The sequence below is a fragment of the Vanacampus margaritifer genome, chromosome 8 (genome assembly GCF_051991255.1).
Source record: "Vanacampus margaritifer isolate UIUO_Vmar chromosome 8, RoL_Vmar_1.0, whole genome shotgun sequence".
NCBI classification, from domain to species: Eukaryota; Metazoa; Chordata; class Actinopteri; order Syngnathiformes; family Syngnathidae; genus Vanacampus; species Vanacampus margaritifer.
The window spans coordinates 14,758,285-14,783,973 of NC_135439.1; the positions used below are offsets into that span (position 1 = coordinate 14,758,285).

A 25,689-nucleotide genomic window follows, 5' to 3' on the forward strand; every position below is an offset into this window, starting at 1 on the left:
GATAGCAGCTGAAACACTTAACGGATGAACTGTTGAACTTTGACCGAAAGAAAGGCACCATCCATTCATCCATCCATCCATCCATCATCCATCGCTTATCTGGGGTCGGGTCACGGGGGCAGCAGCTTTAGCAGCGAAGCCCAGATTTCCCTCTCCCCAGCCACTTCAACCAGCTCCTCCTCCGGATCTCAAGGCAGCCGAGAGACATAGCCTCTCTAGCGTGTCCTGGGTTGCCCCCGGGGCCTCCCGCCGGTAGGAGATGCCCGGAACACCTCTCCAGGGAGGCGTCCAGGAGGCATGCGAACCAGATGCCCGAGCCACCTCACCTCAACTGGTTCCTCTCAACGCGGAGGAGTAGCGGTTCGACACTGAGTCCCTCCCGGATGACCGAGCTTCTCACCCTATCTCAAAGGGAGAACCCGGATACCCTGCGAAATAAACTCGTTTCATTTCATTTACAAGCGTCCGAAGAAAGATAATCTGCACAATGACTCATATCCGTGATGGTTGCTGCTGTGCATTCCCCAAACCCTTAGAGCAGCAATGAGTGTGTAACCAGAGACTGCCCTAAAAGAAATAAAAAGAGCGGGCTCGACAGAATGTGCTTCAGAGCGGTAGGAGATTGTAACTGTGCACATCTCTGTCCGCTCTCCTCGCGAGCAAAAATAACCGAAGTCTTTTGTCTTCCTTCCTTGTCTGTTTATTAAATTAAACTGAACCTGACAGTGCAGCTAAATAGTGTAAAAATATAGCCATCGATTTTATTGTATGCGTGTTACCAATAAATAAATTAAATAAAACTGGACACCACGCTGGACACACAACTTTTGTTTTTTAAAAACTCTAAAAATCTTATTTTACAGTGGACCAAAAAGTCTAAAGTCAATCCGGTTAAAGTATTCGTAAAGTAAAAGAGATATGACTTGTTTTTGTCTCCTCATGTCATCATTTACAGCATCTCCACAATTGGTGACCCCAACGTGATTACTATGGTACATTAAAATAGTATTCACTAAACTTCAATATTTTGCATATCTTAAAAGTTGTTTAATACGTTGTTGTTTTTTTAGGTTCCCTTTTTGTAAAAATGAATATCGGCTCCAAATATTGGTCTTCGGCTACCTTGACTGCTAATAATCGGTTTCCCTGGAAAAAAAACAACAACATATCGGTCTATCTCTAATTTTTAGCCACATTTGGAGGATGCCTGGTCCTGATTTGAGGATATCCAGTGTCATCTTTCTCTCTCTCTCTCTTATTGCACTGCCATGACCCACATCTCTGAATTGTCCCACTTGGGCGCAAAAAAACAACAACCTGGAAGTGTGCCATGTAGTGTAAATGAAGTGAAATGAGTAATCAGGGCTTTGTTTATCTTTAAAAAGAACCTCTCCTGTCATTTTACATCAGCTTTGTACCACTCTGCGCAAACTACTTTTCTTTCACAACTCAAACTGAGACGCCTTTGCAAAGACTTGACAGAAGTGTGAACTTATTTACAAGGCTTTGCCAGCTATTAGAGGGGAACATATTTGAAGTGAGTGTGGAGGGAATGCGAATTCAGGGCCGAGAAGTCGGGGACACAAGACGGCAAAACAGATAGAGAAGTGAGCGGGAGTTGCTAAAATAAATAAATATGGCCGGGAAGTGTTGAGTCCATGCACAGGACGCGGTTTGGCTCGTTTGTGTGTGCGTGTGTGCATATATGAGTGCGTGCGTGCATGTGTGTGTTTATCAAACCCAGCTGGCACCCATTTGCCTCGGAATGAGTCTGCACCTCTCGGAGGCCCAAGCTTGCCCTGCTTTTGAAGGCCTCTGTGTTGCATAGATGATGCACGCACATATATGTGCGTGTGTGTACATAATAACAGCTTCATTAGAGCAGCCTGTGGTGCCAGGGAACACATAAACACCCGCACATGCTGTGTATATACATATATTTTTTATATTATATGTGAATTATGCCTTCTCCTCCTATATGATTTTAACACACTCATATACAGTATATATATATACTCTGACGCGCATACTTATAGAGCCACAAGATTTCAGGTTACGCAAGTGTGCACATAGACCCCTGAAAAGTCCCACGGGGTTGCCGAAAACGACTTCCAGATGCAGGTTGAGCACAGAAAACACAGCAACACAGACAAACGGACAAATCTTCTGCTTAAGTGGAAGTCAGCAGAACTGCTTCTGAAATTAATGAAGTGCGTGTGGATGTGAAGAAAAACACGAGTTGACATGTTTACACAGACAAAGAGTATGGCTTGGTCATCATACAGATATGGCCAAGAAAGGAGTGGGAATGGATTTCAAAATAAAGTTCACTGTGTGGTCTCAAATTTAAAAACATTTTTTCTATCTATGGTGTTGTCAAAATTAATCGTTAATTTACTAATTGAGTAATCATTTAGAGTCATTATTTAACTTAAAATTGTCCAGATTCTACAATTTCAGCCTTTGAGCAGTAATTCTCTGTAGTGCAGTGCTGTCACCATTGAATATTTTTTTAATCAATTATTTAATCGATTAATCGAATACATTTTTATTTTTACATCAAAATGTACTACAAAAGCATTTTCCCTGATTACTCTTTATTGACCGATGGTTGTTGTTTATTTTGTATTGTTAAAAAGGGGGATTGATGACCGAACCAGTAACCGAATTAGAGCTGTCAAAATTAATCGATTAATCAACAAGTAATCGATTAAAACATACTGTAGTAAATCAACAACTATTTTAATTATCGAGTAATCTTTTGGAGCCATTTATTTTTTTAGTTGTTCAAATCCTCTGATTTCGGCATTTCAACAGTAATTGTTCACTGATTTCTGTAGTCCTTCATGAAAGAAGACTGAATATTGTCTCTGTTTAATCAAAATAAGACATTTACAAACATCTGTTTTTACTTTGGAAAACAATGACTGAACCGGTAACATAGTACGACATCAATCCCCATTTTTTTTTAATCACTATATGAATACGAAGTACGAAATAAACACCAATCACTAGTTAATAAACAGTAAACCGAGGAAAATGCTTTTGTAATATACTTTAACGCAAAATTTTATGAATCCGATTAGTCGATTAATCGACTGAAAAATCGATAAAGGAATCAATTCTGAAAATATTCTATAGTGACAAGCCCTAAACTGAATTAGTTTTAAAAAGGTTGGTGAGTACTGTACAGCAATCCCTCTTGTGTGATATTTACTAGTTGTTTAGTTGTTTTTTTATAGTCACTAAACAATACCAAATAATCAATAATTGGTTAATAAACAGTCTGGGAAAAATGGTTTTGTAATATACATTCATGTAAAACAAAATTGTATCTGATTAATCAATGGAATAATCCATAGCATAGTGACAGGCCTCTAAAGCGCTTGTTTGCTTTTCCAGATGTGGCCAACACCTACACTGAGCCCCTCATACTGAGGTCAGATGTCATCCCAGAGAGGACGCAAGGCGATGACGGAGGCAAATGCAAAAGCAGCCTCTCGCACCCGGAGCTTACAGCACCCGGCAGGAGTATCACATGTGAGTAAATAGCGCACTCTCACGCACACATTCGCAGAGCCTGGTGAGAATCGTGTTTCCATTACATATCACCAGGTCGGATGAGTCACATTGTCCTGACCTTTAACAAATAGGCCCACAAAAATATCCACATTGTCAGCCAAGTAGGTTACCTTCTTGATTTTTCAAGCCGAGCAAGCCGGCGTCCAAATCAGCACACTTGAAATGAAACATGTTTCCCTCTTTTACTTCTGTCTTCTGCCTCTTTTCATTATGGGAAAATGAGTGTTGTTACCTTGACGACAGCGGACGAGTGCGGCTGCTACTGTGAAATTTGCTTCCATTTGTAAGTCTCATTTAATTGTTCACGGTTCACGGGACATTGTGTTATCAGTCAAATCAATATGAATCCTAATGAAATATTAGATTTAATCAGTTGAAAGCCACACGGTCTGATGTCACATTCCTTTCCAGCAGCCTCGAAATCTGTGCACTGCGTGTTTTAGTTAAAAAAAAAAAAGGTTCTGCTCGAGACTTTCCTTCTTATTTGTACGGACTGAAACAATAAGGAGCAAGAAAAAAGTGCTATATCAGAAATATGAATTACATATCAAACACCTTTTGTGGACAAATGGAATGAAGAACAAAACATGATTACCTGTATTCAATTCGATTCCACTAAAACAGCACTTTTGGAACAATTAGAACAAAGTACGGGAAGACGACACTCATGAGCACTCCAAGTATTAGTTATTATTATGTTTATAAGCAACTGATTGATTGATTAGATGATGAATGTTGAATTAGGTGCAATTGTCCGTCTAATATGAATGGTTGTTTATCTGTTTATGTGGACTGCACTTCTTAAGCACTGAAACTATTCAGACACTATAAAAAAAAATAGATACGTGAAAAAAACATTTATACCCACATAAATAAAAAAAATAATCCCATGAAGCCTAAATGTTTTCGTTTCCCAAAATTGCACCCTTGTGTCGATTTGAATTTGTTCAGCTCTAGGGTGGAGTCTAAAGAAATGCAATCAAATTGTAAAACGTTTCGTAAAATTAACAACCTTGGCGACAGGTGTAATAAAAGGCACTGTCATATGGTGTTCCACAGGGCTCTTTTTTGGAGGCCCTGCTGTATTCATTGCATTTGCTGCCCCATCTTAAAACTCATTAACTACCATTGACGGCTAAAGAAGTCAAAAATTCATTTGAACTATTTCTATTAGTTTAACTTTTTTTTTCCACTTTTGTTAACAAGAGTATGAAAACCTAGAATTTTTTTACTGTACATTTAGAACAGGTATAAAATTTGTGATTAATCGTGAGTTAACTACTGTTGTCATGCGATTAATTATGATTAAAAATTGTAATCGCCTGACGTCCCTAATTTTTAATAATCTTTTATTATTATTATTTTTAATTATGTTAGGCAATTAAATTTTTTCCTTTTAATTAATCGCAGGACTTCACTAGTTAACTCATGATTAATCACACATTTTATATCTGTTCTAAATGTACAATAAAAAAATGTATTCTAGGTTTTCATACTTTTGTTAACAAAAGTGGATTTTTTTTTTTATACTAATAGTTCAAATGAATTTTTGTGTAAATAAAATTGAGTTGAAAATGTAAGGATTTTTAAAAATAGTTTTTTAACATACGAAGGGCTTCATCCCCGCAAAATGTCTATTTGTCCTCCAGCGCTCCTCCACCTCTCTTTTTGTGACGGGTGTGTCCAAAACACCTGGAGTTCCTTTCTCTCGAGTCCTATCGTTATCAGCCGACACCGCCCACTCCCCTCCCTCATATTTCAAGTCCGACGTGTCAGCCTAAGCGTCTGCCTCGCACCCTTTTCGTCTGGAGCTCAGCTACGCCCGCCGTATCAAAGCCAAAGGTTGCGCAATTATGCTTGCCATGACACCACCACGGATGTATATTTGTCTTAGTCTGGCTCCGGGTTGGAATAAGGCAAATGTTAAGCCAGTAGTTGTACTGTGTCATTTAGTCAGTGGAGCCGAGTGCCCCGTTGTGCGCTTCACGTCGTCTCGATCTGCATTTCCTGCCATTTTGTCCCAAAGGAGCAAAATGAGGAGTGTGAAGGCTGTTGAGTAAGGTGACATGTGAGCTTGTGTGAGAGGACGTTTGTTTCCTGGAATCCGGTGAGGGCTGACGCGCAAATCCAAACTGCTCCTTGCTAATAGCTACTTTGTGGCAACGGACCGACCCGAAGCCCAGTTAGGAAGCGTCAAAGTAGGTGAATGGTGAGTGTGTGAGTGGGTGTGTGAACGTCTGCTGTGTCTGTCTGTGGTTTTGCTTCTCTACCTGTTTTCAGTCTGTGTGTGTGTGTGTGTGTTCCTATTTTCAGGGCCAAGGTGGTGCTAGTTGAAGTCATGTGCTTTCTTCCTACCCCTGTTGGGTTTTATATGCCTATAAAATGTATGGAACCCGCTGACTCCATATGGAGTCTTTTGCACCTCTTTTCTCAAATAAGTTACTTCAACTATAACACAAACACAAATTAAGGCTGCTGTGTTTGTCCTGATTTTGCTAAACACCCGATTTATAAGGCTGGGCAATATATCGAAACAATATCAATATCGCGATTTTGGCCCATGCAATATACATACGGCTATATAATATATATATATATATATATATATATATATACATATATATATATATATATATAAACTTTTATATCGTATTGTATGCTTTTATCTGAATTTAAACTTAAAAATATGTATCACCATCCAATAGTTATCAAGAGTAATTACAATTAATTAATTAAGAATACATTAAGCTTGCTTATTTGGCCACACTTTCATTCGATAATAAACAAATTATTTCTTTAGGTACATGTTAAATATCGCAATCATCTCAATATCGCAATATTCAACAACTATGTTGCATATCATGCAGCCCTATAAAATGATCCTCATGTCTGATGTGTTAAGAGTGGATTTGTCCCGACAATAGGGTCCAAATTGAGTCAGGCTGACAATATAAAATATAAAATGCGAGGCTGCGACTAACGAATATTTCAGTAAGATTATTCTGTCGACTATTATTATAATGATTTTTTTCCCCAATTTAATCCTCATATCCAGCTAAGAAACTTGCAAAGCTCGGGGATAATTGATTGATGATTGATTTCTAGTCACGGTTAGTTCAAGTTTACAATCTTCGCCTAGAGTTTTAATGTTTTTTCTTGACGTAAGAAAGTATTCAAAATGTCTTTACGACAAGAAAAAACATTAAAAACTCTAGGCCAGGGGTGACCAAGTTGGGTCCTTAGGAACCGCTGTCCAGCCTGTTTTCCATGTCTCCTTGTTCATGAAACAGGTCTGTTAGTGGAGAGAAACATGGAAATCGGGCTGAATAGTGGCTCTCGAGGACCGAACTTGGCCACCCCTGCTCTAGGCTAGTGGTTCTTAACCTAGTTGGAGGTACTGAACCCCACCCCTCTGGTTTCCTATGGACGAACCCAACCCTTGTATGCATTTATTTATTTATTTATTCATTCAAATTCAAAACCTAAGTATCGGGTTTACTGGTGAACAAAATGATCAGGAGAGCCTTTTCATGAGTCTGGCTGTCTTCACCTTGAATTTAGCATTTCTCCATCTTAAGAAAGTGTTCCTTTAGTTTTGCTAGATCGCTAGTTGTGCTTGAGTAGAATTGCTCAACTTGGCATTACAAATCATGTCGTTTAGGACGCTGACTCCCATCACTCAACTTTAAAACAACCACCACTTTTTCATTTTCTTAAGATGGAACTCAGAGGCAGCAGATCCAATGAAAACAACAGAGGCCCCTGAATTGAACCCTGTGGAACACCATACGTTTCATTATACAAGTGAATGACTATTGCACATAATCGTCCAACCACTTTCTTATTTTCTTTCTTTTTGCTTGACAATAATAAAGAAATCAAACGACGTACCACCACAACAGGCACACGTCGACTAGTTAGCGTATCGGATTCCTTGTAGCACAGATAAGCCAAGCACTGTAGCGTGATCACCAGTAGCCAATGGTGGCCAAGCGGGGCGTATCATCACAAATCACATTATGAGTCAGAGCTGTGTCTTGATGTCTGCCAAACCCCTCAGACTGACTCACCGAACACCTGCGGTTCATTCGAACCCAGGTTAAGAACCACTCCTCTCCAAACGTTTGCAAACAAACCCTGACAAATCTGACGGGAGCACACTTTCGGATATGGTCTTAATTGAGCGTCAGATTAAAAAAAAAAAAAGTTTTAATTTCCATTCCTTTATTGTTTCCAAAACAGGAGATTATTTTCAAATCAACAGTGCACAGACATAGATGAATTCTGATTCAGTTATTGGTTTGATCTGTAACGTGAAGAAAATAGGCAAAAATGTTAATCATTTTTTTCCACAGTAAAAGCTACAGAAGTGGATTAGGGCCAGTGAAGAGGAAAAAAAGGTTTATTCTCACTTTTCTGACTTAAAAGTCAGAATTCTGAGAATAAAGTCAGGTTAGAATAAAGTGAGAATTCTGAGAATAAATATCCTGATCTCAATGGGGTTTTATCTTGTTAAATAAAGGTATATTTAAAAAAACTCAGAATTTTGGTTCAAATTTTTTTCATCAGGGTTCAGATGAAAGGTTTTCTCGTTTAAACTGTTTGCTAACGTCGTTTGCAACCGCTAACGAATGATTTATATCCGCTACGCTCGTAAACACTCGCAAGCCTTGCTAACTCTAGAATGCGCCCTCCCCTCTCGGGAACAATTGGCGTGTGTTTGTGTGTGTTATTTGCGTGAGTGTGAAGAAACAGAAGCAAAAACAGAAGGTTGCTCAACACTGACGTTGCGATGACACTGTAGCGCAAGCATGTGTCTGGCGCTGGGCCTATGACGAGCCGTCTGAGAGCAATGCGCCGCCAGAGGTTTTTAACATATGTGAGTGTGAGAGAAACGGACGCACTCCTCGTCGGTGATGTCACCAACCTGCCGCTATCTTTGACGTCAGGGTCCCAGCGGGATGCCTTTCGCTTAACGGGCACTTATAATTTATCACAGAGAGGGTTAGTAGTGTTTATGACACAGCGCCAAGCTAAAAATGCTAGCTTTTGGTTTCTCCCTGACTCATGCTATACTTTTGCAAGAAGACGGGTAGTTTTTGTGCAGATGTGCTGACAGGCCAACAAACAGATAGCCCTGATAAGTATGATGTCTTTTACAAAAAGTTTTTTTTTTCTTCTTCGATACATCTTGTCATCATGGGGTGTGCAGTGTGTCATTGGTGGGAAATTTAGCAGGACTCTGACAAACTGCACTCGAGAGAAACTTCAGTAGCTCAATTTAATCACATCCAAGACGAGAACTATATTTAACATTCTGACATTTCAAAAGAGGTTGAGATTTCTGCTGGTGTTAACGACATGGATTTTGGTTGCTTTGAGTTTTAAACACTACCTGGTTTCGGCCCCAAAAAAGTATTACGTGAACGCACGCTTGAGAAAACGGGGTCTAGGATTGTGTTGTTGTTTTTTTGCATGTCAAGTCATGTCATGTTGTTTCTCTTCACGTCTTCAACTCTTGGCTATAATACAAGTCTAACCATATCCTTCTAATGTTTACACAATATTTCCATTCATTTGTCAAGTGGAATTCACTAAGGCAGAAGAAAAACAGTCGCTAGGTTGAGATAAACAGTTTGAATGTCACAAAGCACAAGAAAAGTCTTTCCAGCATGAAGCGTTATTCGAGTAATCATCGCTCTTAAGCACCAGCTAATATTATCCTTGACGTGTACTTGACTGTGCAAAATACAGAACACAAATGCTTCTGCAAATCTGTGATTTTCTGGGATTAGAAAAAACTCCACAGCCAACGTGTGCAGGCATGAATGCGTTCTTTGTGTACATATTTCGCTCGCGTTGTCTCTAAATACATCGACACGTACTTGAGAATATTTGAACACTTCAACAAGTATTAGATTGCTCATGTGTAAAGAAAACTAAGAGAATGTGTTTATCAGTAACACAACGGTACTTCACTACATGTCCCATTAATGGAAACGACTGCTTTTCTAGTCCATAACTGTACATGTAATTGTCACGATTGTTCTGGTTGTGTACTTTTTTAAAATATATATATTTTTTCTTCTTAACTGAGCTCTCTTAACCTTGAATTTAGCAAACGTTGTGTTCTTGTATTATTCATCTCCATGCATCTTTAGGAAGTGTTCCTTTCGTTTTGCTAGAGAATTAATTGTGCTTGACTAGAATTGCTCAACTTGGCATTGCAAAGCATGCAGTTAATACGCTGACTGTCAACTTTATAGAGCACTTTAAAACAACCACATCTGTTTTCTTAAGATGAAACCCAGGGGCAGCAGATGCAATGAAAACAGCACAGGCCCCAGAATTGAACCCTGTGGAACACCATATGTTGCGTTATACATATGTCCGACCACTTTAATTTTTTTGCTCGACATAGTCAGTATAAAGGGAGCTTTTCACATTTTCAACATGTTAAAGGTTATTTTTCTTTTTATGATTTAAAAATTCTAATAAAAAAGTGCACGACGCTCCCAAGCATAGCAACATGTTTTAGAAATTTAGCCCTGGTCTGTATGATGTGTTCCTTGGTCTTCATGATGCTGTTTGCTTCCCAATAATCTTTTAACAGACCTTTGAGACCATCACAGAGCAGGTGCATTTATACTGAGACTGAGATTGAGGTCAACATCATTTGGAAATCATCAGGGAACTTCTGGAGTCAGTTGGCTGCACTGAGAGAAAAGGGGGGGGGGGTATTTTCACACACCCTACTTTGCAGCATATCAATGTCATTCCAGTTCACAAATCTAATTCTATGTCTTTGTTTGAAGCCTGAAATATGGCAAAAGGTCAAAAAGTTCTATATGGCGGGGGGGCGGGGGTGATTGGCAGAAGACACTATCATAAACAGCCCTCCTTTATTGAAAGCTTTCAACATATTCCCCTCCAAACTGCAGCAGTGGCAATGAAGCCGTTCTTGACAAAAAGTCATCCTGGTGACTGATGCCAACAGAGGATAAGTAAAGAAATGAACACGTCTCCGGGCCGGGAAGGAGGAATGTAAGTACAGGGTAGGCCAGATATGCCAGCAAAGGAGGTCGAGGGTGTGTGAGTGCGTGAGGAGGGTACAAGCTGCGCTTTTACTGTTTGTGACTCATTTTTAATTGCACGCTCTGGCACGTTGCACTTAATAATACGCATACAAATATAATACATGTGCTTGTGTTTGAGGATTGGGGACGAGACAGTTTCTCAGTCTCATCATGTCAATAGCATACATTGGCCCGATTTTGGCTGTTATTTTCAACCGCTGCTGAATCACCGCTCGTATGAGTCACGCCTGCTCCAAATATCCAACGGCGTACAAACACCGACCCATTTCTTTGCTTTCCTTCTCTTTCACGTCCACTTCATCTCACTGCTTTACGTTCTCAATTTCAGACAAAGGGACCTTGTGTTGGGGTTTTTTCTTCTTTTTTCGGAGTCGGGCCTTCACGTGTTCACGCGTGCATATATTTGTGTGCGCAAGTGGGTCTAACCTCAAGCTCTCTTTGGAGACAGTCCTGACTCCTGAGCTCTCAGAGTTGGTCTGTTTGCATGCCAGATCCTGCTACGTATATTCACGCTCTCATACACACGCAGCGCGCTAACTCAACAAGCCGCAATCCTTCGAGGACAATGCAAAAAATAAACTTTTGTATTCATTCCGGGGAGAAACTATAGTTTCTTCTCGCAACGTGCGTGAACTGAACACACTGGCTGCGCAGCTTGCCAAACATCTGGAGCAAAGTTAGAAAACGCTGAATGAAAAGAATCTTAAATAACAGCGGATTGGTTGCGCGACGCCGGACGTGAGCCAGATAAAACAGTCCTTGTTGGGTTATCTGTCTGGGAGCGGTTATCGAACAGACGCTTTTATTGCTAGTCGTGTTCCTTAGCCAGAGTTTTAAGACCACACTCTCAGCGTGTGTGCATGTATGTGTGTGTGTGCGTGTGAGGTGACGAGCAACTACTTCGATTTTTTTTTTCTCTGCGTCTGCTGTGCTCTACTGTCTCCCGTCAAGCCTCACCACGCCTCCAGACACCATATGCTTTATGGTCAAGAAAATAGTCCGACCTTTAAAGGATGCTATGAAATGCTGACATTAAAGCAAGGCTTTGACTTTATTCTTCATTGGAGATTGTTTAACTTGGCAGCAAAGGTGTGTTTTCCCACCTCCTTGCCGCTTCAGCGTTGACTTAAGAGATTAAATATACCACGTTAGGAAAACCCTAATTGGAAAAAATTGGCAGAGATTGGTAAATTATATCAAAATAGTAATTCGTAAATTCAATTTTACTGGCATTTACTTTTTAAATACAGACCTGGTCGACAAGCATGGATCGCTTTTGTGTTGTGTTAGCATCAGTGCTAATCCTCACTGTTCACAATCATACAAAAAGTCCTACACTAAAAGTTATCTTTATTTTATGACATGTTATGTTTTCTTTGGATTGGAACATCAAAAAGACTTGAAAACAATTGTTCCAGTAATTAATTTGTTTTGCTAGTCAAACCTTTAACCGGTTTTTACCAGGTACTCCAGCTTCCCCACACATCTCAAAGAAATTATTCTTATGCTAAATGAAGACTCCAAACTGTCCATAAGGTGTAAAATATGTTTGTCTCTATGTATCCTTCAATTGGCTATTGACCAGTGAAGTGAATCTTCTGTTTCAATTTAATTATAACTGTTTTGATTTTAATTATAACTGTGTGTAACTGACTCAGCAAAGATTGATGAGTGTGAAGAACAATGGCGGCGTTTGGCCCCCTCTCTGTCTGTCTCAAAAGCTTTTGAAAATAAATCCTTCGAAGGAAACCTGATTCACGATCTCATTGTCTGATTCTGATAATCAACATTATGAACACGCGGAAAACAAGGAACGTTTTCCAACACCAGTTCAGGGTGTACCCCACCTCCTGCCTAACGTTAGCTGGGATAGGTCTGTAACTAAAAGGATCAGCACTATACAAAATGAGTTGTTCAAGTTGTTCCTTCTTTTGCAATCAAGGTTAAAAAAAAAAAAGTCCAAAGAAAACAAATGTAAAGAATTAATTGTGGCCACACTGCACTCTCTCAAGCTATGATGATGTTTCAAGTAACGTCATTATTGGCTGTGGTTTAGAGTCTTAAGTTTAGCGTGGCATCAGAGGCTTGTTTCTCATGAATGTTTTTGAGGAATCCAGAATTATTCACTTCAGTTGTCTCGCTGTATACTTATTCTCTTAATGTATTTTACGTCCAAGCATGTTTTTGTCATCAAATGTGTGTTAACTGTTGTCAATTCACTTTAAAAGTAAAGTAAGCTAATTTAGGCAGAGGTTCTAAAATATCCTGTCCTTACCGGCTAAATACTATTTAATGTCCCTGTTAAATAGATTCAGAGATTTGTCTCTAAAACTTTGTTCACCATTTCAATGATTTCATTTGTTCACTTCAGCCCCTTCGTTCGCATGAGTGGTTATCTGACGCAATTGCAAGTTACTTAGTTACTATTACTAGGGCCATTTCTAACATTACATTACACGTTAGTTAGCTAGCTAGCTATGCCTACACCCCGAAAATAAATATTTTCAATAAATTTAAAGAACAGCTTGGTGTCGTAATTTAAATTCCCAAGTGAGGTAGTGACGCCACGGAGTAGCTCGCCATCCATCAGGCGGCCGAGAGGAGACCCGGAAGCCTGTTAGCTCGCAAGCTAGCTGGTGGCTAATAATAATGCATCAGATTTATATCGCGCTTTTCTAGACACTCAAAAACGCTTTACAAATATTCATGCACTCACACATTCACACTCTGGTGGCGGTAAACTACTTAAGTAGCCAGAGCTGCCCTGGGGAAGGAGGAAGCACACTTGCGTATTGTTCTCTTCCTGAGACGAAACACAATCTTTACTGGGGAGAGGTCGAGGCCACAGGCAGACCAGTCCGGCAAACTCTGTTCCTGCAACCACACATTGGACCAATGCACACAGTGTGGTTTTGTATTGTTGAAATATTGATGGCCACTTGTACTTTTTGGCATTAATGGAGTCATAACACTTGGTCCAAGTTACTGACACAGTCTTACGACATGACAGGAGCTTGGCTTTTCAGTATGTAGCTGACTAGAAGGTTCTGCGGAACCCACAGTGTCCACACAGTGAATTCAACCGACCACAACACACATTTCTACCGCATGACGGTCCAGCCCAGTTGCGCTGAGCGCAGAGGAGTTGACGTTACTTCTCCACACAGTTCAAGTTCTACTTCCTTTTGGAACATTGGAGTTTAATTTGGCATAGGTGGATGTAACTATGTATTGTTCTGTTTGACAAAGTGCTGCCAAAGAAATCTCAGGCCCATGTGGTTCTATCAGCAATTGATGAATAACTACTCTTGATGAAGTGAAGTGGTGTCTTAAGGATCGTACATCATTGGGTGTTCTGCTTAGGCTTGACTCCTTTGTCTTTATATGCTGAAATTATCCGCGTTCAATGAATCGTTTAATTAAATTATGCACCATAGAGCGGAGCATATTCAGAAGCCATCTTACATTTCTTTGGATGAACATCGGAATCATTCAAATTTAATAGAATGCATTTCTCAGAAAACTGCTGATCCTCTTTCTGTCTTTGCTGCGAAAGGATAATCTATTGCTGGAATGTTTGACACCTGTTTTCAAATGAAATCATTAACATTAAAACCGGACAGTGGTTCAGCGGTGAGTCAAGGTTTGTCTTATGCTGAAGAAGAGTGTAGACAAGTAAGATGAGGTTTCAGATGAGTGAATTAAAAGCTCTTTGTTGCCTTTGTGCTTGCTTTTAACTCATTTGCTCCCACAAATGTATAAAAATGTTCTATTTTAAATATGACTATGGTCCCAAAAACGTATTTATAGGGTTTTTATGGTTTTTTTATGCTATAGTATACTGAAGGCTTTGATGCAGCCGCTGACCTGAAGAGATCACTTAAAGCAATGGTAGTTATTACAAAAACTGGCCAACAGGTGGCAGCAGAGCAGTCAGGGCCATGTTGCAACAAAGCTCATTTACCCTCAGTTTTAAACAGATTTGTGAATAATGATGAAACTTAGCTATATTCTTATGCTAATTGCTGCAAAACAGAAACAGATACAAATATCATTTTTTTTCCTGATGAAAGAAGAGACTCTAATCCAGGGGTGGCCAAGTTCGGTCCTCGAGAGCCACTATCCGGCCTGTTTTCCATGTCTCCCTCCTTCAGCGCAGCTGAATCTAATGATCAACTCATCAGCAAGCTTTGCAGAAGCCTGATAACGATCCTGATCATGAACCAGGTGTGTTAGTGGGGAGAAACATGGAAAACAGGCTGGATAGTGGCTCTCGAGGACCGAACTTAGCCACCCCTGCTCTAATCTTTCTTTTGCTCGGTTCCATGTTTTTATAGCAATAGAACACAATACTCTGTGGGCCTTGCAAAATCGGTCAAAATCCAGTAAAACAGCTGGGAGCGAAGGGGGTTGCTTCAGTGAAAATGGCTGGGAGTGAATGAGTTAAATTGAACCTAACTTTAGAGCGCGTTTGCACACGCACTAAGATAAGCCTCAGGCTAGACTTAAGTCGGAGATCAAGCCTGCAAATGCACAAACAATACAAAAATTGAAATCAAACACTTGTAATAGTAGTGTGACGGCCCCTGGTCTAGGGGTATGATTCTTGCTTGGGGTGCGAGAGGTCCTCGATTCAAATCCCGGACGAACTCTGGCTCAAAAGGTTCACAATAAAGACGGGGGAACGCACGGGGATGCAATAATGATGATGACCCATGTGCCCCTGATTACAGCTCCACCCACTTACCCCCTATGATGGCCGGTGGGGCCATCACAATAGCGAAGAAGTTGTTATCTTGTATTTATATGATATGAAGTCATATCACCTTAACACTACCTCCTTTGTCTTTGTCCAGGTCAACCAGCAGCCAGATCCGCACCCATCCACCCCACCCAGCCATGTCGGACGCAACCCAACAGCCACCTACGCAACGGAACCAAACATCACGCGCACACACACTCCCCTCACTGTCCGCATCCCACGCCTCACACACACTCGCTCCAGTCTGGCGGGGACAGGAACGGCGGCCCTCATCCAAAACTGGGCTCCCTCCCAAGAGGAGGCTCATCCACCTCCTCCTCCTCCTCCTCGGCAGGGCCCAGGAACTGCAAGAAGTTGCAGTCTAACCCTTCCATCACCTCCCAGAGCAGCAAGAGGAGCAAAGGCAGCTCCAAAAGTAGCTCCAAGAGCAACAGCTCCCAGATTCCCACAGAGGCACAGGATGGTAAGATGCACACGCCAGTAATAATCTTAATCATAATACATCAACGAGATTCTGGGTTGCACCGCCCCTTGGCTATGACAACGTTTAATAGTTAAGATTCAACATTTACGTCTTGACAAACTAACTACAGGACTATGGCATTAATCATCATAAGATAAGAGGACTAACGTTGCCATCTTCTTGGCAGCACAGTGGGGTAGTGGTTACTGTTGCCTCACAGGAATATGTTTCTCAAGCCTTTATTAAGACCATATTCTCTCTGAACCTTTTGACTTGAATGTAGATTCCAAAAAAATTTGGTGTACGTTGATGCCGTCTGCCTTGGTTCAATGCACTCCATACAAATTGTACTGAGCTTTTACACTGTCCAGCTCTTCGTCACGCTAGCAGTTTTGGCACCAGGTCGATTTTTTTTTAGACACTTTTGGGAGGTCTTTGACATAGTAGGTCAACTGGAAAAATCCCAATGTTATTGTTTGCAGAGGCAATTGGTAAAAACCTGATCTGGTTTGCGTTTTCTTGCAGGGCGTGACGATGTGGAGACAGATAGCAGCATCAGCTATATAAATAGTATGACATCAGATTTCATAGCAGGGAACCGTAACAAGGAATATCAACACAGCGCAGCACACATGTTTTGTTTAATATCTTTTGGCCAATCAGTGGGCAGCTGTGTGTCATTGAGCCCTATTTAAAGGGAGTGAGAGGAGCATCTTTGATTGGACATGACGGAAATCAGATTTATGAAGATTGTGAAATTAGAGCCCTGCTTGTTTAAACTAGCGAGAGACCAATTGTTTTTTTTTTTTGTAGGGGTTTTTCAGGACCGATACTGACCATGAGTAAGACAAAGAGGCTGATAACTGTTAGTTGGAGCTGATATTCATTATCAGTAAAGAAAAAATTAATCATCAAAATTTTTAAAAATACTATTCCAACTCTTAACTTTGGTTTATTTAACAACTTTTCACATTTGCAAAGTTTAGATTATTATTATTTTTTTAATCTTAGATAATATATTTTTTTGTTTTGGCATTCTAAAAAAAGGTGTGATCGGTATGTCTTCAAAAAATTAATAAAAACTCAAGTTAATATCTCCTTATATAGTTTTGTACAGTAAATGAAGTTTCCAAAATTTCAACTTAACTAAAATGTTAAACTGTTAGTTATCTTTCTTTTAATTTCAAAAGTGCAGTCCCCAAAATCAGCAGCATCGCTTCTAAAGTCAACTGAAATTTAAATTAAATGGTTCTCTGAAGCTAAGACAGTTTTAAATTGATCCTTTATTGGCCGTCATGTTTTTATTTTTTAAAAGGCCGAAAGTGATATTCGTCATATGCCAAATACCATCCATCCATCCATCCATTTTCTTGGCCGCTTTTTCCTCACAAGGGTCGCGGGGGTGCTGGAGCCTATCCCAGCTGGCTTCGGGCAGTAGGCGGGGTACACCCTGAACTGGTTGCCAGCCAATCGCAGGGCACACAGAGACGAACAACCACACTCACATTCACACCTATGGACAATTTGGAGTGTTCAATTAACCTGCCATGCATGTTTTTTTTGGAATGTGGGAGGAAACCGGAGTACCCGGTGAAAACCCACGCAAGCACGGGGAGAACATGCAAACTCCACCCAGGAAGGCCGAAGCCCGGACTCGATCTCACGTCCTCTGCACTGGGAGGCGGACGTGCTAACCAGTCAGCCACCGTGCTGCTCATGCCAAATACCGACACCGATAATATAATGGGCTGAGTCTATCCCTATCTTAAACAACCAAATGTTCAACCAATCCATATAACTTTAATTAACAAAAAAAATAGGTTTGCTTAATGCTAACAAAGCGAGAAACGCCTCATATGGCCTCACAGAAATTATTTAACATAATGTCACACTAAAAATAAACCTTTTAACTCTTTGACTGCCAGACGTTTTCAGAAACGGGTTGTCGCCAGTGCCAGCCGATTTAAGCATTTTGACTGATCTTTCAAGGTCCACAGAAAATGTTGTGATTGGACTATGGAAACACACATACTACCAAATGAAAGATTGAACTCTCATCTTTCACCAGAAAAAAAAAAGTTTCTACCTTATTCCGTTCTTCAGTAATCAACAATAGAAAATGGTTAGTTTCACCGAAATGCTCTGTTTTGAAACAAAAAGCGGAGAAAAAGAGCTTTTTGTGAAACAATGTTATTTCATGCACTCTAGTGAATTCTACACTTCTTTTTGTCCATGAATGATGCCACAAACACCTAAACAGTGCTTTACTTCTGTAAAACACTACCACCAACAATGAAAAAGTGTTTTTTGGTTGCAAAATACGTTTATTTCCATTCAACAGTGTAACAATTTGACAAAACAATTTCGCAAACTATTTACAAATGTGTGCAACTGTGGTACTATTTACAATTATGTGGATGTTTCAAATACAGTTTTTCTTTTTGTAACGCTCCCATGCGTGCAAGGAGACGGAGCAGGATTTGCACAACAGATACGTTTCACTTCGATTGTCCGTTTCGCATGCAGACGTTACACTTTCTTGACGGCCTTTTTTTCCGGGGAATAGCAAGTAGCAGACTGTACCCACTCCTCCGATGAATATGCATTGGACTCGGGGCACTCTTCGTCATCCGATTGAACGTCCGCCTGAGCGTGCTCGGTTGTGCTCCGCGTTTTCCGGTGTTAGCATCGCTAGCCGGTAAACTTTTATGACGTCGTCATAGCCGCCGCGTCAGCGCTTCCAACTTCGGCGTCAACCTCGGAGTCACCATCATCATCATCGATGATGATCATCGTCGTCATCAATGTGCTCTTTAGCGTTGGTCGATGCTTTTCGTCTTTGAAAAAAACTGCTCGAGCGTGAGCTGCTTGCAACCGGTCGCCATGTTCTCTTCCCTTCCACAGCCATTGTCCCCTCTAGCTCACGTCTTCTACTGACGCCTACCCAATCTTGTCAAAAGAGAGTCATTGCTGCCATCTAGGGGCCAAAAATAGTCATTAGGCTAACTAGATCTGCTTGAAACTTTCACCACAGCTGGCCAAGGCTTTCCTCCACCCGTTTCCCCAAAAAAATTTAAAAAAATTGGAGAACGTCTTTTAACGTCCTTGGCGGCCCTCCGTAGGTTTTTACTAAATGTCATTTAACGTTTTTGGCAGTCAAAGAGTTAACAATGACTACTTTACCATACTTGGAGCAGCAACACATACAAACTACGCAATCTGTGGGATCAACAACTATTGGACTTGGGGACCTTCTCTGCCTCTTCTTCTAGCTCTTAATTAATTACACTTTATCTTTGTAACTTTGCCTCCAGACTGCTGCGTTCACTGCATCCTGGCCTGCCTGTTTTGTGAATTCCTGACGCTGTGCAACATCGTGCTGGACTGCGCCACCTGCGGCTCGTGCGCCGGCGACGACTCGTGTTTCTGCTGCTGCTGCGCGTCGGAGGAGTGCGGCGACTGCGACCTGCCGTGCGACATGGACTGCGGCATCATCGACGCCTGCTGCGAATCCGCGGACTGTCTGGAGATCTGCATGGAGTGCTGCAGCCTTTGCTTCTCCTCCTGAGGTCACGGCGCCCGGGGGGGTGCGACACACTCGTCTCAATCTTGCCACCGCAAAGCGACTTCGATCAGCGTCTTGTCAAAGCTGCAAAGTGCTACATTCAGTCTTTGTTGTCATAGCTTGGCCAGGACTCTGTGGCTCTCACTATATTGGCTCCACAATACAATACGTCTCTCACAAAAGACTCTGAGAGCAGTCAATGGTGAATTCCTCCCTCTTTTTATGGATCGAACAGCAGCCCCTCCCGCTTTGTGTTGGCTGTCGGCCCGCCGCTACGCAGTTGGACGTGCGCCGCAGACTTTCAGCTGCGATCCGCTAGCGCGCGCAGACTGGGTGTTCCGACGGAGCTTCTCGTAAGTGACTGGAGTTCTCCGAGCGTGAAAAATGACCTCTAAAGGCAAATGAGAAAATGGATCCATTTAACCGGATTTTAGCGTTTCTGTTGATAAGAGCGGCGGCGTAATGGAAAAATTGAAGCTCAGCTCTGTGTAGAACTGTCCTTGGCAAGGTTAACGTCTTGCGGTTTGATTGCATACCGCGGCCTTTGTGACACGCGCGGCCCGAGAGGCTGATGTCGGATCCATTGATGTCTTTGTCCGCGGAGAAATGTACAAAACAGAGAATAATGGTGGCTTGTGGCAATATTATAGACACATTTCCTTTGTTCGTAAAGTGTCTCATTTAACGGACGTAATCAGCGAAGAATCATGAGAGAGTCATTCATCAGCTTGCAGATGGGGCGCATCAAATCAGGAACGTTAGCGATGGACATCAGCGGGCGACGCTTGATGACATTTATGGTCACATTCTCTGCTTAACATGTGAAGGGAGAGTTCGCAATCAAATGGCTCTCCTCATTTCAGAGTTCACATCGTGTTTACTTTGACTGATTTGAGGAGCTTTTTTGGCTGCGTCCGCTGAAGTCTTCCTCATCCAAATGGTCAAAACTGGTAAAAGGACTGAAATTGGAAAAAGAATAGCGCCATCTTTCTTGAATACATTTCGTCTTTCTTTGTGAACAAATGGCCTTCTCGGCTTAGCTCACTGCCTCCATTTCCAAGTAGATTCCAAATCTCTATTAATCCTTTTTGGGGGGTAGATTTTAGTTCAGATATTTGCATTTCTCCTCTAATGTGAAAATCACATTTCTGTGTTATCGGGTTTGGCCAAGCTAGCTGTAGAGCAGGTACTGCTAATTGAATTCCGCCAGTGAAAATCTCATATGGCATTATGCTAAGTTGGATCCACACGCACGTAGTATGAATGGTACGCTTTTGATAACAGGCCCGCAACTCTCATAACATCACACACACTCTTTCCAAGCCACACACTTGTGCTTTATAAATGACCTGATACATATCTCCCATATTTTGTGCAATTTTGTTTCTTAAAAATAGCAGAGTTTATTATGACTGGAACATAGTTTCTTGATTTATAAAAATGTGTACATAGGAGGGTTTGTTTTATGTGATGATGGTGAATTCAAATCCTATTTTAGGGTCTGAGTTTGTTACAAATACACAGAGAGGGACGATCACGCTAATAGCAGCGACGCGTAAATGCACGTTTCTGGAATCGAACAAGTGGAACTGGAGAAGATTTTATGAACAAGAGTGTCTCAAATTTTCCAACATGCTGAAATTGATCATCCTGGAAAGCCCTGGAAGACAATGCAACATTTTACAGAGATTTATGAAGGGACAACTGGATCACAGAATACTACCGACAAAAGGATTAGGATGCCGTGTTTGGGGAAAGATACAAAATATCAAAGCACTTTAACTGGGAACACATTCTCTGTAGCCAGACCAACCATATCACAAGGACCAATTTTTTTATGGACAAGGCAAAAACCAAAGGAAAATAAATATCAGTTATTTTGGGGGTGAATCCTCACCGTGAAACTACTTTTACCGTCAATGGTCAATAACTGATTTCCACTGATTGCATTCTTTAAAGTGGAAGTCAACCCCCAAAATTTTGGGGACAATAATACTGTATGTTCTATGCAGCCCCAAATATGGTATTCTGGTTAATATTACGTTAGTGGAATATGAGTTAAGCAGCAAAATCCAGCCGTTTTTATCCATCTCAGGGGGCGGCCATTTTGCCACTTGCTGTCAACTGAAGATGACATCAATGTCGCTCAGGTCTCAGGTAACAACCAATCACAGTGCAGCTTCAGAAAACAGGTGAGCTGTGATTGGTCGTTGCCGGATTTTGCTTCATAACTCATATTTCACAAATGTAATATTAATCAGAATGTCATGTTTACACTAGTGAGATTACATATAACATATTATTGTCAAGAAATGTTTAAGGTTGACTTCCACTTTAAGCACTTGGTGCAGGCTAACTATGACATCAGCACATTTTATTTGATCTCATACCGTTTAACTAAGCTTTAAAGCAACACATGTACATAAACACTAACTTGTCAGTGTAATAAAATAGTTACTGAGTATTTTCCTGAAATACATAATTTATGAGCACTACACTTGAAACAAACATCAGCCCCATGTTAGCAATAGTAAACAAGCTAGCTCCTGAAAGGTCAAATGTTGTGATGATCTGGATGCAGTGTTAAAAACTGTTTGGTTGGTGTGGAAAAAGAGAACTCAATCTGGAAGTGGATAGCGTCTACAAAATGTCATATGGATAAACATTTTACTGGAAATACAGATGTTTTTGTACCATACAGACAATGTTCCTTCATCCTATTTCTTTTTTACCTTTACCTTTGTAGATTTGTAATCGTTTGGTATTTTTTTCTAAAGTGGTTTATATATAAGCTCGCCCCCTTGCTAGTAGTTTAAAACTATCACAGTTCAGATGAAAGGTTACTTGACTGTTGTCCACAATAATGTCAATTTGTTTACAACATAGCAACTTTATGTTCATTTTAATTGCTGTCTTGGAAGTCACATTCAACTTTTTGTTTAGTACTGAATAAACAATGTGAACTCCAGAAAACTTGGATCTTTGTCATTGTTGTTTGGCCTTACTTTTACAACACCAAAATAATGCCTATCACCATTTTGGACTCCTTTTGTGCAACACAACAGAAGATTGGTAACAGCACCATAATCTGATTCTTTGGATCAAATATTCAAACATTATGTGTGATTTGGTTTATGAAACTTCCATTATTTCATACTGGGAAAACTGTTTCAAAATGTGAACAAATGGATAATTGTCCACTGGATTTGAAATTCTTGCAAAATTCTCAATTAAGTCAATCTTGGTAAAAAAGACTAATATGACAATATCCATAAAGGCAGACCCGTCGCCAGAGCCCAGGTTTAAGGGGGGCACATGAAATGCATGGGGGGGCCCTATATATTTGGATGAATTCACATAGCACTGCCGTGCATCCATCCATTGATGGAAGTATTATTCTATTATCTATTATCGAGACAGCATTTACAGTACATACACAAACATCAGGCAGCAACGCCGTCGTGAGTACCTTGACGCTGCAGCCATATTGGATGAGGCTAGGTGAAGCCATTTGTAAAGATGCTTCGTTCACTTTCTCCTTGGTGATGTATCATCAAGCCACAACTTATTGGAATAATAAGGTACCATTACCTTGGATTGTATTATCCCACTGTGTCTCAATCTTAATAATTATTTGCCGATTTAATGGCAAATACAATTGCCACATCCAATATGGCGGACGCGCTGACATATCGCTTCGAACGGGCCAACCGTTTGAACGGTGTCTGCAGCAGAATTAAAAAGAAAAAAAAGGAAAGAAAAATCCAAACTCATTTTAGATGCCCAAATGCTCCCGTGGTTTCTTTTTCAAGTGGCCCTTTAGTTGCCGACACTAATGTAGTGTGTCCATCCTCGGAACTCCTTATTTACAACTACGTAAATGTTATACAGACATGTCTTGCCACAGTACACAATACCAAACAATAAAACTTGCAGCTTCACTTTGAAAACTGTACATGACTCTCGCACGCCAACATTGACATATTCGTCGCATATAAACCAGCATACCTAACGTTATTAAGGCCGTGATGGCTGTTGCAGATAAGACTGGCCGTCAATCAAACAAAATCACTGTAAAAATTCGAAAGGCCATTTCCTCATATTCAAACAGTAATGTTGCTCAACACTCCTCGAATTTCTCCAATAATATGTTTTGAAAAACATCTTTTAGTATCTGGAGGTTTTCCCGTAACCCCGGCAGATTAGTTGTCTGTGCAGCTGACAGAAAGAGGAGAAAAACGTCAGAAATACGAGAAACGGCGCAACAACTGGCTTGATGCGGAACCAAATCCTTTAATGTGTTGTTTTTTAACGGCTTGCCAAAGTAGTTGAGGAGGAATGTCTGCTTAGGCCAAGATATTAATGTGTGTGGAGAAGTACAGGGGACATTGGTTTTTACTGATGTTTGTTTTGTTTTTTTTGCCTTAATCCTTCCTTCGTTTAACTGCGGCCCGTTGCATCCAATCAGGAGTCGGCAGTTGTGTCTGGTGAAAACAATGTACACTCTACCGAGTGTGTGCCTGCAGACTGGCCTTTCGCTGTCCATGAATCTGAGGTGGACTAACATCACATCAAAAAGATTCTCTGCAAAGTAGAGGAACTCAAGTGTAGATACAAATGTATATATGGCAACGATTCAGATGAGAAATGAAGTCAATGATTGGAATAGAGATGCAGAGGACGTCTTTGGACATCTGCAAATGTTTTGCAGGAAGCCATGCTGCAGTCAGCCCTCATTTCCTTTTCCATGTACACACACACACACACACTCGCTCGCTCACACACAAACTCAACAAATCAAAAATGATACACATCCCTTGCAGAAATTTCACATGCACAAAGCGGGCACAGGGGACAAGTGGCTATTGAATATTAAGCATGAAATTACAAAGGCTGCATTCTAATGAAGGTGATGAGGTCAGACGCTGGGATGGAAATCATAAATTAATACTCCTCTCATGACAAGTCACTCGCCCTTGGCTCACACCAAATACAACCCCCCACCCCACCCCCGTTCCACTGGAGTCCAAGAAGACACCTCGAGGAAGAAATAGTCGATTCATTATTAATATCAGGTCACGGCGGCCATTAAATGCGCCTGATAGTGGTCACATGTGACACAACAATGTCACCTCTGTGTTGTAGCTGCAGCTTTGTTGCTGGTGTTTTTAAGGACCTCCGGTACGGTGTCAACTAGTTTGCAACCTGCTTAATTCATTCGTCTCTTCTGTCTTTGCCTTGCTGACATGCTGAAGATGATTGCAAGTGGCTTTTGAGGTATGCACACAGCACACGCGTACGCTGTGTGGTAACGGATGTGCTGACTGCTGGATAGAAACCATATGCTTGACTATTAATATATACAGTGAATGCATAGTATGTAAGTCATTTGTGTGTCTTTGTTAATTGAATGCGGCAACATCTGGTGTGCATGACTAGGCCACAAGGGGGCACTATAATAAGGTAATTCAGAAACATCAAAGAAGAGTTTCGACTATTAGTATTTTAAGTGGCTTATTATGCTGCAGTAATTTTTCGTAGAGGATGAAGAATGCATGCCTGTAAGTATTGTTATATTGTCTGTCTGTGGTACCAATACCACTAGTACTTTTGATCAAAATAAAAATAAATAAAAAAATCATGGATAACTTTAAAGAAAAAACTAATACATCCCAGTATAGCATTTTTCCTGAAAATTGTATGAAAATAATTAATTAAATGATCTATTCTTCTAATTCTAATTTCTAGTTCCTAATCATAAAACAGCCACAAGAGGTCGTGTGCAGCAATACCTTTTAATATGGTAAGGTATCGACCCAATATCCATACCAGGTACTCACCCATCCCTAATACATTTAGGGTATGGATCTGTTTTGAATTTTTTGCCAATAATCATGTACTGTAGTTGTTGTGGCCATGTATGTGGCCTGCATAATCTCATAAGATCCAAAATCAGAAACAAATCAAATATGTTGCATTTCCAAATATGATATTTTTCAGTGCAGTTCTTAGTAATGTAGTTTGTACAGTATATTTACGTCATCAGCGGAGAAACAAAGAAAAGAAAATATAAATAAAAAATAAAACAATAAAGAAATTAATATGGAAGATAAATAATAATAATAATAATAATAAGTTTAAGCACATGAAAATACAATAAATAAAAATAATTAGGGATGGGCGAGTACTGACACTTGGTATCGGTATAGTGCCAATAACA

The 25,689-nt window shown here is 40.6% G+C and overlaps 1 protein-coding gene across 2 annotated transcripts in view; it reads left to right on the forward strand.

Annotated features, from left to right (window-relative positions):
* mdfi (MyoD family inhibitor) overlaps positions 1 to 22,408 on the forward strand; it is a 35,945-nt gene extending 13,537 nt beyond the window's left edge. For both annotated transcript variants that reach the window (XM_077572251.1, XM_077572250.1), the window contains 3 exons: positions 3,403 to 3,540; positions 15,536 to 15,904; positions 19,219 to 22,408. In XM_077572251.1, the coding sequence (XP_077428377.1) occupies positions 3,403 to 3,540; positions 15,536 to 15,904; positions 19,219 to 19,472 (761 nt within the window). In that variant the 3' untranslated portion in view covers positions 19,473 to 22,408. The remainder of the gene's footprint in view (positions 1 to 3,402; positions 3,541 to 15,535; positions 15,905 to 19,218) is intronic.
* Positions 22,409 to 25,689: the final 3,281 nt, after the last annotated feature.